General features: G+C 38.5%; 1 protein-coding gene across 7 annotated transcripts in view; it reads left to right on the forward strand.

Moving 5' to 3' along the window:
* The window catches only part of lama2 (laminin, alpha 2), a 308,893-nt gene that overhangs the window by 28,753 nt on the left and 259,260 nt on the right, over positions 1 to 20,880 (forward strand). For all 7 annotated transcript variants that reach the window (XM_055016148.1, XM_055016150.1, XM_055016149.1 and 4 more), the window contains exons 2-3: positions 16,552 to 16,722; positions 20,681 to 20,793. In XM_055016148.1, coding sequence (XP_054872123.1) covers positions 16,552 to 16,722; positions 20,681 to 20,793 — 284 coding nt within the window. The remainder of the gene's footprint in view (positions 1 to 16,551; positions 16,723 to 20,680; positions 20,794 to 20,880) is intronic.

Here is a 20,880-nt window from a genome sequence, read left to right on the forward strand (position 1 = left end):
ACTCTAAGATAGCAGGATAATAATTATTTTCCCTCCTGAAAGTCCACATGCTCGCTTTTTTCACTGTGAGCATGTTAGCATACTAAGCACAATGAGTACAACACTACGGAATAAGCTGAGATATGGTGCCCATATCATTTCAGGTGCTCAGCAGCAGTTACGTCAATTACGTCAGTTAAGTCAATCAGAAGATACCACAACTAACTGAACAAACCGGTTTAACCCTTAGATGCATGAATGATTGGATCCTACACTCTTCAGTGAGTGGGTCAAAAATGACTTGTTTAAGAATCGATGTGTTTTTATGCCATTTTTGATATTTTGGTAAAGAATAATCATTTGTATAATTGTTTAGATTATATTTCTGTCCACACAAGATTGACTAGAAGTTTATTTTTCACCTTTTAACAGATTCTGAACATTTTGATGATTGACAAAGAAGAATATGACACAGACCAGCTGTAGAAGAATGTCAGCATCCATTCTGTTCACATTTTCCCACTCTTTTCCTTCAGCTGTTGCTGCTCTATGTCCCTCCATGTTTGTGCACTGCTTCACCTCTTGTCTGATTTTATCAGTGATAAAGAGCTTGGGGTGGTAATACAAATATTACAATTTCTTTAAAAGTCTAAAAGGTGACTTAAAAATTTAAATGGAATGATATCCAAAGCATGTTTTCTGAGGATTAGCTGGAATATGAAATGATAAAAACTTTTCATTACAAAGATATTACAAGAAAACGACCTCACCAGATCTTTTTTGACCCACTTATGCATCTAAAATCTAAATCTAAATTTGTATCAGAACAGAAAGCCACTCGATGTCCAGGAAATGTAATTTTCCATCTATTACAAAAGTCATTCATTTATCCAACATGTCAATGTGAACTATGTTACCATAGAAACAACACGCAGCAACTAGGGAGTGTGTGTGTGTATTTAATACTTAACTTTATTGTTATATGTCAGCTTTTCTGAACTGAACTGTGTGTGTTTGTGTGTGTGTGTGTGTGTGTGTGTGTGTGTGTGTGTGTGTGTGTGTGTGTGTGTGTGTGTGTGTGTTTGTGTGTGTGTGTGTGTTTGTGTGTGTGTGTGTGTGTGTGTGTGTGTGTGTGTGTGTGTGTGTGTGTGTGTGTGTGTTTGTGTGTGTGTGTGTGTGTGTGTGTGTGTCAGTGCAATATGATTAAGATGCTGTATGTAAACCTTTCATTTGTAATGTTTAAAAAGTGATGCCTGTTACGTTAATTTCATTTAGAACTATTTTCTTTTCAAACAGTTCTTTAAACTTTCATTACATATGACACAACAGTAAGTTTATGCCATTTAGAAGCTAATCAAGAATGACTATTTTTTAGGCAACTTCTGGTGCTTCTGTTCATTATTCACTGATTGTTTTCACCTTGTGCCAATACTGAGTACTGTTGTCAGCTAATGTCTTTTTCATTTAAATTATATTATTTAGATCAAGGCTTCTCAACATTCTGACCTCGATTTGACCAAACTGCAAATCAGTCTGAATTCAACCCATACCTGTTATGAACACATTACACTATGAAGTGTAAAATTTTCTGTTTTTGTATTTATACTTTATTAGTGACAGTGTAGCTGGAGGCTGTTCTCATCCTGTCTCCATACCAATGTGGTTTCACTGTGGCTTTGCCTATGTCTAATTATTGACATTATTGTCTGGGCAATGTGTTATAGAGAATATTGAATTGTTGGCCTATTCATGCATTAATGCTATGCCAGAGCATTAGCTATCAAATGCACAGACTATGTCTCATTTTCAACCACCTTTATGAATGTAAGAATATGTCAGAACCAGAAATAAATCTGAGCCTACTGCTGTCACCTCACAGCTACAAGATCCTAGATTTGAATCTTGGTCGGGGATCTTTCTGCATGGAGTTTGCAGGTTCTCCCTCTGCATTCGTGGGTTTTCACCAAGTTTCTGCCACAGTCCAAAAACATGCTGGGGTTATTTAGTGATTTTAAATTATGAGTTGTGAGTGTGCTTGTTTGTCTATATATGTAGCCCTGTGATAGGTGACCTGTCCAGGGTGTCCCCTGCCTTCACCCTAAGTCAGCTGGGATAGACTCCAGACCCCTGTGTCCCTAATGAGGATTGAGCGGTGTATACATAATGGATGGATGTATGGACTACAGTGCTGTGAAATAGTATCAAATTCTTACTTTTTTGCATATTTTCCCCACTTCAATGTTTAAGACCATCAAACAAATGTAAATATCAGACAAAGATAACCCAAGTTAACACAAAATGCAATTTTTAAATGACAATTTTATTTATTAAGGGAAAAAAAAACTATTCAAAGCTACCTGGCTCTGTGTAAAAAAGTAATTGCCCCCTAAACCTAATAACTCGCTGGGCCACCCTCAGCAGCAACAACTGAAATCAAGTGTTTTCTCGAACTGGCAGTGAGTTTTTCACATCTCTGTAGAGATATTTTGGTCCACTCTTCTTTGCAGAATTGCATAATTCAGCAACACTGAAGGGTTTTCGAGCATGCACGGCCTTTTTAAGGTCATGCCACAACATTTCAGTCGGATTCAAGTCCAGACTTTGACCAGGCCACTCCAAAGCTTTGGCCTTGTAACCCTTCCCAGACTGATAGATGCCAATGACTTTATTTCTCATCTGTTCTTGAATTTCTTTGGATTGTGGCATTCTGTTGCAGATTTTTGAGATATTTTGGCTGACTTCACTTTGTCAGACAGGTTCTATTGAAGTGATTTCTTGATTGAACAGGTCCAGAGGTAGTCAGGCTTGGGTGTCATCAGTGAAACTGAGCTCACCTTCCAAAAAATATGATTAGCCACAGTTAATTCATGATTTAACAAGGGGGGCAGTTACATTTTCACACAGGACCAGGTAGATTTGAATTGTTTTTTCCCCTTAAATTATTAAATCATCATTTAAAAACTGCATTTTTTTGTTTTTACTTTGGTTATCTTTGTCTCATATTTAAATTTGTTCGATGGTCTGAAACATTTAAATGGCGGAAATATTCCAAAAAATAAAAATTCGACAAAGAGGCAAACACTTTTTCATGACATTGTATTTCTGCCTCGGTTTTGTGCTGCCATATCTCAAGAGATATGATGTTTGTGGTGTAATCATGTATCAGAGTTCAGGGGTCACACTGATGCTATCAAGGTATGCAGGTAGAAACTATAATGTTCACACAATCATCAAAGACACACATTATAGATTAAATTACACATAAACAAAAATAAAGAATAAAAAAATGATAAACATGAAATAGGCAAGTGAAACCCACAGGCAGTATCCAGAGGGAGAATGATGAAGGACAAAGGCTGGAGCTCCAATTACAAGGGATATTTTTTAGCCTGTTTTTACTGTCTTGACTGTCCTTAACTTGAATGGATGTTGCTAAGGTATAGGTAAGTTTACTAAATGTTATTTTGTTATTACCAGTTGTTCTGGATCTCTTACCCTGAATAAAACCCCTGATTTAAACAAAGAGCTGTCACATAGGGTTCCAGATCTGATGCCTGTACACAGAGCCAAATGTAATGGAAATTAATTTTCAGTATAATGATAGATATTACATCCGTATGCTGAGAGTAGCTTTTGGTGTTTGTAACCCCCAATCATGATTTAATATTGCTGTCTGACTATACACGAGAGGTTTTTTTTTTGCTGTGCAGAGATTCTAATTTGATTAAATGACCAGGTAACGTATTTTTCTGGAGCAGTTGTGATGATGTACTTAATGATCATACTGTTGGCTGTTCTGTGTTCTGTGCCTCTGTGTGCACTGTGCTGTCTCTATATCTTGAGATAATTGTCTTGTTGTCTTGAGCCAGCAAATGTTTTTTGGGTTGTTATTTTACTAGAGGTGAATTACGACACAAGCTACCATCAAGCCACTATTGCAAAAGTAAGTTGTGGTCTTGAGAAAACTTTTTGTCTATGCTTTTCAGTGATGGCTGACATTTACTTTTTGATAGATGGACATGATGAGTTTTGTGACCATCAGCGTTGATTTGTCTATCTGTTTGTTCTCAGTATTACTCAAAAGTGGAAAAATGGATTTGGATGAAATTTTCAGGGAAGGTCATAAATGACACAAGGACAAGTTGATTAGATTTTGGCAGTGATGCGGCTTATAGTCTGGATCCACGGATTTGTGAAGAATTTCTGTATGATTGTGAGATAGCGGCACAGCGTCACTGTAACTATGACTACAAGTAAAACCTACGTCAGCTGCCTGCTGATGATCACATGATTGTGATCCTGCTACAAATTGACCGCTGCGGACCACAAATTCTTTAAACATTTCATCATATAGCAACTGAGCAGCCTTGGTGGAGTACTGCGCTCTCTGAGTGCTTTTCTTCTTTGTACTTGGGATTCATACATTTTTGCTCTTGTCTTGATGAGAAACAGACATAGTGCATTTAAAGCACTGAAACAGATAAATGGACACTAAAGATAGTTTTGTCTGCAGGAGAAACTGTCAGCTCATTCATAAAAAATTGACCACATGAACAGACACAGGCAGGCATCATAACCACAATCAGTTAGCAAGAAGCTGTGATCTCAAATAACCAATTCTAGTTTTCTCACTGTGATGAGAAGTTTGATACGTCCACATAATAAGACAATTTGGCTGTAATTTCAAGACTGTAGAAGCAGACATAGCCACTGCAGATTTCACCAGCATAAGGACATTTTGAACATAATTGTCACATCTTTAGGCATGTGTTGAATCCTACTGTCCTTGTTAAACTGTTAAAATCCCATTTCCTGCATTGCTTTGTTTATGAAATTCAACGAAAGAAGAGAAATCATATTTTAGGGGTTTGAAACAGCTAATCTAACAAAGCAATTACGTTTCCTCTGTGAGAACTCCTCAGTAGGTCCATTGCTGATTCGTGTTTATTCCAATTTTGGGAATAAAGGCTGGAAATGAATTGTATTTTTTTTTATTCAATCTTTTTTATAAAAGTGCAAAAATAAATTAGATCAGTACATACACTTTCAATATACAGAATGAAAATGAAGACTTTTGTATGTGTTATACTCACTGCTTAAACTTTCGCTACAAAAATATCTTAAACGTCTTTCCATTAAAGAATGTCATGATGTGAACTTTCAACAAATTGATGAACAGAGTCCGTTTGTGAACATTTACATTTTTATAGAGAGCAGAGTAGAATCTCTCTTTTTTGTGATCCCAAGAATCTTTGCCAGATACACAATTTAAAACTACGTCTCGGTTTAGAGAGAAAAAAGACACAGGGCATTTCAGTGTTAGATGTGAATGTATTTTTACCATATTCTGGATGTGTATTCATTGTTCTGTAGCATATTTATGAAAGTATTTTTTTACATGTGCATTTACAGGGGATGAAGGCCAATGTGTGTCAATATTTTGCACCTGTGTGTTAATGCACATACACACCAGGTATGTCAGTATGTAAATATCTGCATATTAAGGTTGTGTGTGTGTGAGAGAGTATACAGGATTATTGCAGTCTCATTCCTCATTCCTCTCCTCGCCCTGACCCTTTTAAACAACACTCCATCTTTCTCTGGGAATCCCTCCATCCATCTCTTGCTTTCCATCAATCTTTCTACCTTTTTCTGCATCCATCTCTCTCTCTCTCTCTCTTTCTGTCTTTCACCTCCCAACTACTTGGGACGGAGGGAGAAATGGAAAGTTACAGAGAGAGAGAGAGATACAGAGAGATGATCCTGTCTTTTTCAACATTCTTTTTATTCCATCAAGCATACATCTAGCTTCAAAACCCAACAATAACACATCCATCACACACACACATAAGCACATACAACACTGCAAGGCAAGCAGTGCAGTCATCCTCTATCATGACAGAAGAAGCAAATAAAGTTTTATTCATAATATAATAAGAAGCCTTTATAGGAGAAAAATAATATGCTGTCATACTGTGCTTGTGGAAATCTGGTCAATGTAGACATTTTCAACTGAGATTTAAAGTAGAATTCTATATTAATCTACTTTTTTCCTTATTACCATGCTGATGAGTTGCATGGTTCAGTATTCTCACTTTTGTAAAATCTACATCTCGTGTACGTGTCTGGTGATGTATAGATGAAATGCAGGGCATCAGAAGTTCACTTTTGACAGCAATAATGTCGTTAAAGCAGTTCAGTTGAGCTGCAAAGACAGCATTTTTTACTTGGTTAATGCTTGAGAAACCAAATTTCACATCGCAGTAGGGCTACAATGAATCATCAACATAGTTGGCAACAAACAATGACGAAATTAGTTGCCAGTGAATTTACCTTTTGATTAGTTCAGTCAGAATACTCTGACATGAAGATGTTAGAGTTTCGTGCAGTGAAGTGTTCACTAGCCAACACGAGTTGCCCCCTGGTGTGATCATATAAAAGTGTGGCCCACCTTCTCACAGTCTGAAGTTTGCTGCAGATCTCAGCATTGGAGAACTGGGGGAATGATGATGAACTGACAGAAATAACTGGGCCTAAGCATCAAGGAAGATGTCTTTTGAAACTACAGTTGCACTGGTCCAGCACAGTTAGGAAGCTTAAGATTGACATGTAACATTAGAGACTCACTGGGTCAACCATGGTAGCCCAGCTGTTAGGACCCAATCTTAATGCTGCCATCTGTCTGCCACTGGCCTGCGTCACTTAGCCTCAGTGGTGAACCCTAATCAGACCATCAAAATGTCCATAACATTGTACAGGCCTGTATGTCTCTTTACCGGCCCTCTCTGTGTTCCTGTCTTGATGGAGCTCATGAGAGCATGCCGCATGTGGTCCCAGCTGTCAGATTTAAAAGTTTTCAATATAATATAATAAAGCTTAGTATTAGAAGTCAGAGTTTTGTAGAAGTGATTCATATAAATCATTGAAGAAATATACTATATATTACAGAAGCAACACGAGCATCTTAATTGTCTTTATTGTGACTTAGCATACACTACCGGTCAAAATTTTAAAACGCCCCAATTTTTCCATTTTTAAAATCTTAATTCAAGTAGTTCAAGTCCAATTAATAGCTTGACTTGGTACAAAGGTAAGTGGTAAACTGCAAGAGGTTAAAAAAAGGTAAGGTTATCCAAAACTGAAAAATAATGTACGTTTCAGAATTATACAAACTGGCCTTTTTCAGAGAACAAGAAATGGGTTTACAACTTAAATCTGTTCTGCATCAATATAGGCTGATCAAGCCTTGAAAGTTGGTGCTACCAAATCCTACAGGTGTCCCAACATTTCTCGATTACTTGCAACCCCCTCTGCCTGCATAAAAGTAGTGTTCGTACACACCGTGACACCATACCCTCCACAGCATTATTTTAACAGTATTGTACTGCAGAAAGTAGTGTGTTGCTATAAAAATGGTGAGCAAAAGGCAGTTAACAATAGAAGAGAGACAGACCATCATAACACTTAAAAATGTAGGTCTTTCCTACAGAGAAATTGTGAAGAAAGTCAAGGTGTCAATGAGTAGAGTTTTCTTCACCATCAAAAGGCACTCTGCAATTGGGGGAAACTCTGACAGGAAGAGGCCTGGAAGACCCAAAGCCACAACAGAATCAGAAGACAAGTTTCTGAAAGTCAACAGCTTGTGTGATCGGCGGCTCACAGGACAACAGCATCAAGCACAGCTTAATAGTGGTTGTAGTGAGCAAGTTTCAGTTTCAACTGTGAAGAAAAGACTTGGTGTTGCAGGTTTGACAGGTTGAATTGCAACAAAGCCATTGGTAAGATGCCAGAATAAGAAAAAGAGGCTTGCCTGGGCCATGCAACACCACCAATGGACTACTGAAGACTGGAAGAAGGTATTATGAACTGATCATCTTAGAAAATGTTTGGTTCATCACGCAGGATTTTTGTACACCGTCGAGTAGGTGACAGGGCGGTTCCTCAGTGTATCACATCAACTGTCAAACATGGAGGAGGAAGCATTATGGTCTGAGGCTGTTTTGCTGGATCCAGGGTCGGTGATTTGTACAGAGTGAAAGGTACCCTGAACGAAAACGACTACCCGAACATTCTGCAGCACCATGTCATACCTTCTGGCATGTTCCTAGTTGGTCAGGGATTCATCCTACAGCATGATTATGACCCAAAACATAAGTCCAAGCTATGCCAGAAGTACCTTAGGAAAAAAGAACAAGATGGTAAGCTTGAAAACATGGAGTGGCAGCACAGTCTCCAGACTTAAACCCCATGAAGCTGATTTGGGATGAACTAGACAGAAGAGTGAAAGCAAAGCAACCTAGAAGTGCCACGCATTTATGGGAACTTCTGCAAGAGTTGGGAAGAACTTTCTGAAGAATATTTGATTTACATTGCGGAAAAAAAGAAATGCCACGAGTGTGTTCAGCTGTTATATCTACCAAAGGTGGCTACTTTGATGAGCCAAAAGTTTCAAATACATTTTGGTTTCAAATTTGATTTTTTTTTTAACTTCATTTGTTTATTTGTTCTATGAGTACTATGAGACATTAACATGCATAATTGCTATGTGGTTTATCACATGACTTATGGGCTGATCAAGATCTCAAGATTTAAATGAAAACCCCTTAAAGACAAAGCAAGTTAGTGAAATTTGTGTTAAGGTCAAGCTCTGAACTTGATCTACTTTATTAACAGTTGATCTGCCAATGGGACTTGAGATGGAAATTAGCTGTATGGCCACAATCTATCGTATTTACATGAAAATGTACATCTATACGAATTGTCCCATTTTAAAAATAAATGAATAAATGAAAATATGTCTGCCTTTAATACTAGCAAAACATATAAAATTGGATGTTGAACAACTCCTTGGCAATGACACTGCCCAGCTTTCACTAAGTATACTTATACATTTTGACAGTATTATAATTTAGAGCCTGTGTGACAGTAAATCCCCTGAGACATCTGGTTAACAGAGCGTAGACGGGGATAGAGGGGCCAACAGACAGACACAGAGACAGGTTACCATAGTTATCAGAGCAGAAAGAAAAGAATAGAAGGTGATGAACCTGAGGAGTGTGTGTGTGTGTGTGTGTGTGTGTGTGTGTGTGTGTGTGTGTGTGTGTGTGTGTGTGTGTGTGTGTGTGTGTGTGTGTGTGTGTGTGCGTGTGTGTGTGTGCGTGTGTGTGTGCGTGTGTGTGCGCGCGCGTGTGTGTGTGTGTGTGTGTGTGTATGTGTGTGTATGTTTAAGACAGCCACAGACCCGTAGGCAGACAATCATTGTGTCCTTGTCATTCATTGAATCTGAAATGTGAAGCCCCGTCTTTATCCAGCCCTCTCCATTTCTCCTGCTATTTCACCTTATTGTTCAACATAAAAGGCAAGAAAGAAAAAATGTTATCAACAGCTGAAGCCGGAGTCATACACATGATCAGATTTTTCCAAGAAATCTTGATGTTTAGTAGAAGTTGCTATGGCGGCCAATGTAGACAGAGAAGATCTCGAAGTGTTGAAATGTACTTTTCTCTTGCTGCTTCCTGCATTATTTTGTGAAAGCAGTATTTTCCAAAGTTGTTGTTCTCTGCACCAAGATAATTAAATTGGGAAAATTGTGTTTTGATTGAGCTGAAATTAACTTGGCAACGTTATTTGGTCAAAGTGAAATGCTTGAAATGCTGTCCACAACCTAATTTCACTGTGTAATGAATGGTCTGAATAGGCTGAGTCAAGATCTCAAAATTGCTGCCCACATCTCACATTTTTTTAGTGATTTGAATAGGTCTGCCGTTTGATTCATCAGTTTATTTTTCCTAGTTGGAAAAGGCGACCACAAAGCCAATCAGAGCAGTTTAATAAGGCATATGAATGACTTTTCCTTTTAAAGGCTTTCAAAAAAGCAACAGTAATGGGGCCAAAAAGTGAAAAAAAGAAACTCTCAAATTGGAATATTTCGCTGCTATGACAAACGATACTACATCGACAAATACATCTTTCACTACTGACAGGCTGGAGCAAAACAGCTCTGACTTTTAAATCAGAACATGGAAATAAAGAATAAATCTATCTAATTATGAGGCTGTACACTGTATTGCAACTTGAAATGTATAAGGAAAAATGACATAGTTTGGTTAACTTTGTGTATTCAGTGTTTAATGTTAAATGACACAACTGGCTGCTGGAAAACTGGAAAAGGATGGTTTTCAGAATTTCAATTGTCAAAATGAATTTAAGCCATGTCAAGTGAGACCCTATGGACACAACATTGAATTTTACTTTGCCCACAATTTCCCACCTAGACTTGGAAGCAATTAAGTTCCCTTTTAGATCCCTTGTGAGTCTTTAAATCAGACATGCAGAACTGATAAGAAGCTTAAGGTATTAGCTGTCTCAAATCAAGGTAAAATGACACTTTTAAAGATTGAACTGTCTCCCACACACATTTATATCTGGAGATTCTTCCAGGTTGTGGATCAAAACCTAGAATATTGGCTTGATTTTCTGGCAGAAGCAAGAGGCAGCAGTTATGAATGGTGTGGAGATGAACCATAAAAATTTGTTCCTGAAAACAACTATTTTGATCTTGCATTAAGGCCTTACCTAAACACTAACTGTTTTTAGACAGGAATCTCAATTTTCTGTGTTGGCCGAATGACAACTTGATGTTCCTTCCTTTTCTCTGCTGCTGTGATAGGAGCATGGGTTGGTACATTCAGAGGGTATTTCTACATACATGTCTTGCATGCTTTATTTTCCTTGAGGGCTTTATCTTTTGCCAGTTGCCACTGTGAACATGTGGCAAGTGAACAAAAGAGTGCAGTGAAAGGAGCTGAACCTGCCCTCTGCTGACTAGGTTCTTTGAGAGCTTGACCAAATATCTCACTTAAAATCTTGATGCATCCAAAAAGAAATTACACAGTGAATAGATGAAACTGAAAAGATTCAGATATACCATGTACAAAAGCACCTTTGTAATGTTCAGGCTTAAGGACAGAAAGGCCACTGCTTCACTTTAAGGTTGGGAAGCAGGCATTGTAATTATTGTATTTGTGTGACTATAATTCGCTTATTATTCATTCACTGCAGCACATATTACCAGTCAAAAGTTTTAGAATGCCCCAGTATTTCCAATTTTTTATTGAAATTCAAGTATTTCAAGTCCAATTAATAGTTTGAAGTGGTTCAAAGGTAAGTGGTGAACTGCCAGAGGTTAAAAAAGGCAAGGTTACACAAAACTGAAAAATAATGTACATTTCAGAATTGTACCAAAAGGCCCTTTTCAGAGAACAAGAAATGGGTGAGCAACTCCAAGCTGTTCTGCAGCAATGGAGTTTGATCAAGCCTTGAAAGTTGGTGCTACCAAATCCTACAGGTGTCCCAACTTTTCTTCATTACTTGCAAACCCCTCTGCCTGCATAAAAGTGTTGGAACACACCGTGACACCATACCATCCAGAGCATTATTTTAACAGTATTGTACTGCAGAAAGTAGTGTGTTGCTATAAAAATGGTGAGGAAAAGGCAATTAACAATAGAAGAGAGACAGACCATCATAGCACTTAGAAATGTAGGTCTTTCCTAAAGAGAAATTGGCACCAGAGAAAGTCAAGGTGTCAATGAGTAGAGTTTTATTCACCATCAAAAGGCACTCTGCAATTGGGGGAAACTCTGACAGGAAGAGGTCTGGAGGACCCAAAGCCACAACAGAATCAGAAAACAAGTTTCTGAGAGCCAACAGCTTGGTGATAGGCGACTCACAGGACAACAGCTTCAAGCACAGCTTACAGTTTTTCTCAATTGATAAGACACTGTTTCTGAAAAATAGCACACATTTCCCTACACACTGCACCCTATTTTCTTTATTAGGACACAATTTGCAAATCACTGCACACTTGTGTCAAAAGCGCACTTTATTGTCAAAATTTGAACTTTGTTTTCAAAATTAAGACACGAAGCAAAAGTAGGACACTGCACTGCTAAATACAACACCATCTTCTCTCACTGTGTTTTCACATGAAGTGTAAAAAAATTATACAGTCCTCAAAAATGACAACTTTAACACAAATGCATCCTATAAATGACTCAGAGGGGGCCATTGGGTTGAAACCAGCCTCATCCACATAGATGTATTCACGTGTATCATCAGAATCCAACTGAAAAACTCTCTGGAACAAACACACACAAAACAGAGTAAATGTCAGTCATGTACACTTTCTGTAATTTTACCAGCACTTGTGAACCAGAATTATGCATTAGATTTTTTTTTACAGTATTCTTAGAACATTTCTGACTGCTTGTATTGTTACAGTATAGACATGTCACTGTAGTGACAAACAACATTTACATACCATGTAAAGTGGTCCTGGACCAGGTGCATGGGCAGATCCAGGTTCTGGTTCTGGTTCTGGCCATGATCTGGGTCGTCCACATCCTCTTCTTCCAACATGACCTCTTGCTCCTCTGACATCCATTCTGAACAGCTAATGTTATTTCCAGGCAGGTTTTATAGTGTGCAGTTCACTGGCAAAAGTGTTTTCAGTTTTAACCTGTTGTGTCTTAATTGTGACAGCAGTGTTGGAACAGTGTCCCAGTTCTGCTTCCTAGTGTTCACTTTTTGAAAAATGTGTGCTATGAGTGAAAAGTGTGTTCAGATGAGCAAAAAACGTGTTCAATCTTTTGCAAAAAGAGTGCAAGAGTTTTGAAAACTGTGTGCAAACCATGAATAGTGTTCAAGGTTTTGACAACAGAGTCTGGTTTTTGAGAAATGTGTGCAGTCAGTTGGTGGCTGTGTGCAGTGAATGGAATTTAGTGTCTTATCAATCGAGAAAAACTAATAGTGGTTGTAGTGAGCAAGTGTCAGTTTCAACTGTGAAGAGAAGATTTGGAGTTGCAGGTTTGACAGGTGGAGTTGCAGCAGGAAAGCCATTGGTATGATGTCAGAATAAGAAAAAGAGACTTGCCTGGGCCATGAAACACCACCAATGGACTACTTGTTTTTTTATAGTTTCTGGTTATAATAGATGATGCAATTTTTAAGATTTAAAAAAAAAAAAAGGTATCATGCCTTTCAAACCCACTAGCAGGTTTTGTTTGTCAGATGTCTAAATAAACACAGAAAATAGTTGCCTGGAAGGGCCATTTTGGCTTACTGCATAGTATTTAACATCCATGGGATCTTACTGACTTGCTTGAATAGATCTTTTGACAACAGTCATGCTAATAATTGGATTGTAGGGCTGTGCAAACAGCTGATTGTTTATTGTAGCATCATCATTTCCATAGTCTGACTCACTTTGGGTATAAACATGTCATTTCTGCCACGCATTTCATGCAGCTTTCTCATCCCTCATTGCTATCTGCGTGCTATTATTTTCAAAAAAATCCCCTTCATTACATGAAAAAACAACAACATGAGACCAACACTAAGACCGGCCTCACTTGTTCTGTCAGTTAATTATGCAAATTAATGACAGTACTGGCCTCCGTGTGTGCAATTGTTTCACCAAAACAGTTCCTACATCGCTGTTTTGCAGGAACACCATCGCTGGATTCTCAGCTCAGCACTACACAAGACATTTGTGATCAGTTTAGAGTAATGGAAACAATCCACTGCTTTTTATTCCTCTACAGCAGAAAGATGACAAGGTGCAGTCATACCATTCTCCAGCACTGACACAGCACCATGGACACAGGTCTGACTTTATGAGACTATCACTCCCCTCAAACAACATGTGAAATGACAAGCAATTTAGTGAAAAATGGCCTGATTTTAAAAATAGTTGTAGACAAAAACCAGGGTGAGTCTGTACAGTGTCTGTCTTACTGTAGAGAGTTTCGAGGAGGAATGAGATGCATAATTTACTGTTAAGTCCAAATTGTTCCAGCACTTTCAACCATGAATAATTTGATTCAATTTAAATACCCTAACCTAATCATAGAAGTATAAATGCTTTATCTAAGTCAGTAAACGATGACAAGTTTATCTTTATAAGAGCTTTGTGCTTTGGAAGTCTGGGCTTTCTAAGTGGCGAGGGGTCCTTGGATGTGAAAGGTTTGGATGCATGTCTGTTTGACTGACTGTGTATATGGTATGTTTTGAGTATGTGTGTGAGAATGTGTACACGTGAGAAAGACTTTGGGTGTCTCAGATGTTCTTCACAGTTCATCAGTGTTGACATCTGGCCAAACAGCTGGACTCATCTGGACACACACACACACACACACACACACACACACACACACACACACACACACACACACTGACTGTCCACACTTTTCCAAGTGCTTCTCCTCTGCACTTTTCTTCCACTTTTTCTCTGCTTCCATCTCATCTTCCCTTCCATCTGGCTGGTCTGTGTACAGAAATATTGTAAATTCTCTGTACGTCTCTGTGTTTATGACTGTGTACAAGTGTGCTTGTTGTAAAAGTTATTGACCTTAAACCCGGACTGGGATGTGTTATGTAACACAGTATATTAATGTGTTTATTAGTGTGTTTTCCAGACAGGAAATGTGAACCATATGTATGTTCAGCATTCCAGTAGTTTCCGTCACTCTGAGCCCTCTAATTTGCTTTCACTATGGGAACAGCACAAGCAAGTTAAAAGCTGAGAAACATACAGATTGCTCATGCTGCGTTTGTGTAGTGATGACATGTAGATGTAAATAATCAGTCTGTAGTTCCTCGGGTGATCCATTTCTTACAATACAAGCTACTTTGGCTTGCTGTATACAAATGTCACACATTTCATAGCATGTGCACTTGTAACGCACAAGACAAACTACATAACAAAATGATCTGTATCAAAATTATGTTTATGCTTTTAATATGGCATTTTTACAGTACTTTGTATGCAAATCATAAATAGGTGTGGAAAAACCTGGATGACTTTGTTCACAGACACAGTTCCTATACAGAACTTAATGTAGTCCAGTACTGTCCCTGTGAATGTTTCCAGGTCCTGGTGTTCAAAAAGGTCCCAGTCTGTGTGTTGGAGGCAGTCCTGTAGATTGAAGAGTGCATTCTCAGGCCAAGTTGTTACAGTCTTTGTGGTGGGCCTGGATCTGCATCTCAGTGGGGTGTATGCAGGGATGAGCAACAGGGAGAGATGGTCTGACTGGCCGAGGTGGGGGAAGGGTGTCGTTCTGTAGCTGTGCTTGATATTACAATAAACATGATCTAGAGTGTTTTCCCCTCTGGTTGGACATTTGATGTGCTGATGGAACTTCTGGAGTACAGTCTTTAAATTGGCCTTATTAAAGTCTCCAGCTATAATGTGAAGACCATCGGGGTGGGCCCACTGCTGTTCATTTATGGCGTTCAGCAGGAGAGAGAGCGCCGTGCTAGCATTAGCATCCGATGGAATGTAAACAGCAGTGACGATCACTATTGTTAGCTCTCTCGGGAGAAAATAAGGCCGGCATCTAACAGACATGAAGATTTGAGATGAATTGTAAAGTTGGGACTCTCCTTCTGGTTTTCTAGGTTTTAGTTTTCACAAGGTTTAAATGCAACATGATGTTTGCGTATGGCATCTTTAATAATGACTTCCAACAGCATTCTGGAAAAGAATTTGTGTATTTTGTGGCGTTCTCCATAATAAATGTTCTCACACTATGGCTCCAGCAATGATAAATATCCATGGACAGAAAATGAAAGTTGCCTAATCAACACAATGCAAATGATTTGTCTTTTGATATATAGTCATTAAATTGCTCAGAGTCTGCCCACATTAAAGCTGGCCAAAATGGCCTTGGTCTCTCTCTACTTCTTTTATCCAAAGATAATGTGAACATGGGTATTTCAGTCTGTGAGGACTAAATGATATTAACTGCATTAGACTGTACCGAAAATACACCCAGATTAAATAACTTGGAGGGTATGAAACCCTTGCCCTCCCACTCATGTTCCAGGCTAATTACTCATAACCTCAGTACAACAGAAATACAAGCGTTTGTTGGCTCACTCAGACGCAGAGACGCTGAAATAATTGTCATGATATGAAATACAAAACCTGAATGCAAAGCAAAATGTGCTGGATGTTCCTATAATAACCATCGTTGCAGCATTTTTTCAACTTAACATATTTTTATTTTTTTTTACTTTGAAGAAAAAATTAGCCTGACCTCATTTGAGCTGCTCTGAACACTCAAATCTGCGATTAGAGAAGATCTGACAACACAATTAAGCTGAATTTGGTGCAAATACGGTGTGTACTGCATTGACATTCTATCTTAATACATGTAATATTGAAAATAAATCAACTGGCATTTTTAGAAACATGGTTGTTTGCTATTCAGCCCACAGATAGATGGCAAAATCAATAGACAGCAAATGTCGATGTACGTTTTATGTAAGTGTTTTTCGCTTTTTCACTCTTTCTCTTTAACCCTGTAAACACCAAAACAGCAGAACAGTGTTCAAATATTTATGAACCCAACTGTAGAACCTACTCAGGGTAGAAGGGTTAACATTCTTTTTGTTGTCTCCTACAATGGAAAAACAGTTGCATCTATACATTTACAAGCATCAGTACTGCTGTTTCTCTTCATTATTTATTTCTGTAGGTAATTGTGTGTGTTGTTATTCTTTTTTCAGGACTGTTCCCAGCAGTACTGAATCTGGCGACTATGGCAGATATAACAGCTAACGCTACCTGCGGTTCAGCGGGACCAGAGATGTTCTGTAAGCTGGTTGAACATGTACCAGGTCAGCCAGTGAGAAACCCACAGTGTCGAACCTGCGACCAAAGGAGTCCAAAACCATTTGGTAAGAAAGATTTACACTTACACAAGACTTATTGTCTTGGTAATTACAGTAATCAATCATGCTAGATTAGTTAATTAGAGCACAATTAGCCAGATGTTAACCAAACATTTTGTCTGAAATGATAATTATCAAATGAGCTGAGGAATCACTTGCAACATGACAAGAAGACTACAAAAATACTCTTATCATTATTCAAACAGTCGATCAGGCTGTCATAATGTAATAGATCGACAATTCAATCAACCACTGAACCAGTCATACAACTAAGCAGCCAATTAATCAGTTTGTGGGTGAAGAAGTCATTAACTAGTATCGAGTGATTAGTTAGTCAACAAACCATTTAGTCAGTCAACAGTCAGTCAGGAGGTATGTTCATATTAGTCGATAGTAGTCAATCAATCAGTCAGAGAAAAATAATGAATATAATGATACAGTACTGCAAATGGGATGAAATAGGAGAAGAGAAAAAGGAAGAAAGCAGTGAAGGTTGAAAGAGTAAAAGAAAGATGAGCTGGTAAACTTGAGTTTAATAAATTTAACCCAATGAGTGAGTCATTGCTCAAAGAGAATAGTTAGACCTTTCAAAAAGTTTGGATATATGCTCATTTCCTTTCTTGTTGAGAGTCAGATGAGAAGAACAATTACACTGCTTTATCTGTCAGTCTAATATTAAGCAGTGCACAAGAGATAGTTTAACTGAAATAACACTAGCTTGAAGATACGAAAACCTACTACAGTTACCTCTAAAGCTCTCTTAGTAATAACTCATTTAGAACTGATATTTAAGAAAATGTCAGTTTTGTGGTTTTCTCAAAGATATGTGGATGATTTCTTGGCACAGTGTAGTGGTTCAACCCTTTTGCACACCAAATATTTGTTGCAGCAAGTTGTGGCGTACTTCAGATTAAACAACACAACCTGACTTGACTGTCTGACAGTGCTAATTGTTTTGCGGTGCAACAGAGTGTTGTAAAAATGAAACAATTATCTGGACTTTAAATCAGATTTAATCATAGTTACAATCTGCATACAGTTCTGGGTCTGTCATGAGGTAAAGGTTATAAAATTGCCCTAAAAATAGTCTAAGGTGCATAGGGTCAATGGAGTCTTTCAGTAATTGTGTTACTGTAAAAATTCAGTCAATGAGATATGACATGTAATAGCAAATTTAGAGGTGTCTTTATTTTAAGTGCTGTATACTATACTTCACCCTGGTTCTAGCTTAATTTATAATAGAAAGCATGTACTCAAGCACAACTAGGTAAGACGGCAATAAAGATAATTTCACAAGATATTAACTGCTAATTTTCTCTTAACTGGCTATTTGATAAAGTAACCAACTTGGCAGACAATGTGATTTATTGCATTACAACTTTTTGACAGTATTTTTATTCATTTTCTGTGTAACAGTTCTTCTCTCTCAGCCTCACATAGAAATTGAAAGGGGAGACTGGAAAGATGTTGTAGAAAGAGTTGAGTACGAGAAAAGGAAATGATTTTACTGAAGGATATATGGAGAGTTTCTCTATTTAGCTAGAGATAGTTACCGTGGTTTTAACAGATACACTATATTGCCAAAAGTATTCACTCACCCATCCAAATTATCAGAATCAGGTGTTCCAATCACTTCCATGGCCACAGGTGTATAAAATCAAGCACCTAGGCATGCAGACTGCTTTTACAAACATTTGTGAAAGAATGGGTCGCTCTCAGGAGCTCAGTGAATTCCAGCGTGGAACTGTGATAGGATGCCACCTGTGCAACAAATCCAGTCGTGACATTTCCTCGCTCCTAAATATTCTACAGTCAACTGTCGGATGCAGTGGTGTAAAGCAGTGGTTCCCAACCTGTTTGGCTTGGAGCCCTCCCTATAAGCTGCCCCCCCCCCAAAAAAAAAAAAAAAAGGGAAGCAAGAAACACCCCATAAGTACACTACAAAACATGAGAGGGAAGTTATTGAATTGTATTACTAATAGAAAATTCCCTATAATTATAAAAAAAATAAAAATATTTTATATCAAACCAAGAGTTCCACTATGACGAGGAGGAGAGAGTTCATGGCTGCAGTAAATTTGGTGACACCACAGTGCATAAGAGTTAAGTTAATGATTTTTTTTCTACTAAAAAACTCCTAAAATTGTGAAAAAAAAACTTAATATCAAACCAAGAGTTGTAGTATGACCAGCAGGAGTCAGTTGCTGGCTGCAGTAAATTTATTGAATATTTGTGTCTCTTCGCTGTTTGCAGCGGTTTTGCATTTTGCAGACGGTCCCTGTTCACTCGTCACACAGCCGGCTGCTCATAGACACCAATGTTATTTCTGCAGCTTGAAAGACAGCTACCTTTGATTAAACTGGGCTTGTAGCACATTGTCTAGCTTACAACGATGGAAAAGAGGCATCGTTTATGTTTAGACAGCGTATATTTAATGAGTTATTGATGCCGGAAGTGCGAATTTGTGAATATCTTTCCGACTTTACCGAACTGTTTTATTTCCTGACGTCGCTGTAATTCGCTGGCTTCATGCTGTCATTTACGAGCATTTCACCACAAATAACATAATTCTGTCTTGTCCTTTAATAAAAACAAATTTAAGGTAACTCTCGAGGTATAGCCAGAGGTTTTAGGTACTGATTCACCCGTTTTGCGTTTTTCAGACACCAATTCGTCAGTAATTTTCTAACTGCACACAAACTAATGAATCGGGATGAACTAACGAGCCAACCTGAGGAAAGACCGAATAAATGTGTTTTTAAAATGTTTTATAGGTAGACTTGTGATGACACAGCGAGTCTGTTACTCTAATTTTATCCAGAATGTAAAAATCTATTTTTTATAACATCACAGCCTCAGAGCAGACAAAGCTTCGCATCCCCCCCTCAGATCTCTGGCGCACCCCCCTGGGGGGCGCGGACCCCAGGTTGGGAACCACTGGTGTAAAGCACGCCGCCACTGGACTCTAGAGCAGTGGAGACACGTTTTCTGGAGTGACGAATTGCGCTTCTCCATCTGGCAATCTGATGGACGAGTCTGGGTTTGGTGGTTGCCAGGAGAACGATACTTGTCAGACTGCATTGTACCAAGTGTAAAGTTTGGTGGAGGAGGGATTATGGTGTGGGGTTGTTTTTCAGGAGCTGGGCTTGGCCCCTTAGTTCCAGTGAAAGGAACTCTGAATGCTTCAGCATACCAAGACATTTTGGACAATTCCATGCTCCCAACTTTGTGGGAACAGTTTGGAGCTGGCCCCTTCTTCTTCCAACATGACTGTGCACCAGTGCACAAAGCAAGGTCCATAAAGACATGGATGACAGAGTCTGGTGTGGAGGAACTTGACTGGCCTGCACAGAGTCCTGACCTCAACCCAATAGAACACCTTTGGGATGAATTAGAGCAGAGACTGAGATCCAGGCCTTCTGGTCCAACATCAGTGTGTGACCTCACAAATGCACTTCTGGAAGAATGGTCAAAAATTCCCATAAACACACTCCTAAACCTTGTGGACAGCCTTCCCAGAAGAGTTGAAGCTGTTATAGCTGCAAAGGGTGGACCGACGTCATATTGAACCCTATGGATTAGGAATGGGATGTCACTTACGTTCATATGCAAGTCAAGGCAGGTGAGCGAGTACTTTTGGCAATATAGTGTATGTCACACAGAAGTAACCAGATGACTGACAGATGCCAATCAAGCAGAAATAATTCATCTTCTCTTAAAAATCATCACACACACAAGTACTCAAACAATCCCACACACACAGCATACATAGAAACTCTGCTTTTTAACCTTTCCTTCTTAATAAAGCTATTGTGTGCAGTAGTGACAGCATTCAGAAGTAGATTGTGCAAATGAAATACATTTTTTTATTGAGAAGTGATATTACATCATCTCAAATGGACAGATAATTTATTATGTTAGAAAAATTTAACTTCTCTTCCTTTCTGCATGTTTTTGTTTATAGAGCGTCACCCCATTGAATACGCCATAGACGGAACCAACCGTTGGTGGCAAAGTCCGTCTATCAAGAATGGAATGGAGTACCACTATGTGACGATCACACTGGACTTAAAACAGGTAGAAAACACAGAGAGTGTGTGGAATGAGAAGAAATATCATGTTTATAGAATATGTTTGTTCATGTTCTTTCATATACTATGTCTC

The sequence above is a fragment of the Amphiprion ocellaris genome, chromosome 12, assembly GCF_022539595.1.
Source record: "Amphiprion ocellaris isolate individual 3 ecotype Okinawa chromosome 12, ASM2253959v1, whole genome shotgun sequence".
NCBI lineage: Eukaryota > Metazoa > Chordata > Actinopteri > Pomacentridae > Amphiprion > Amphiprion ocellaris.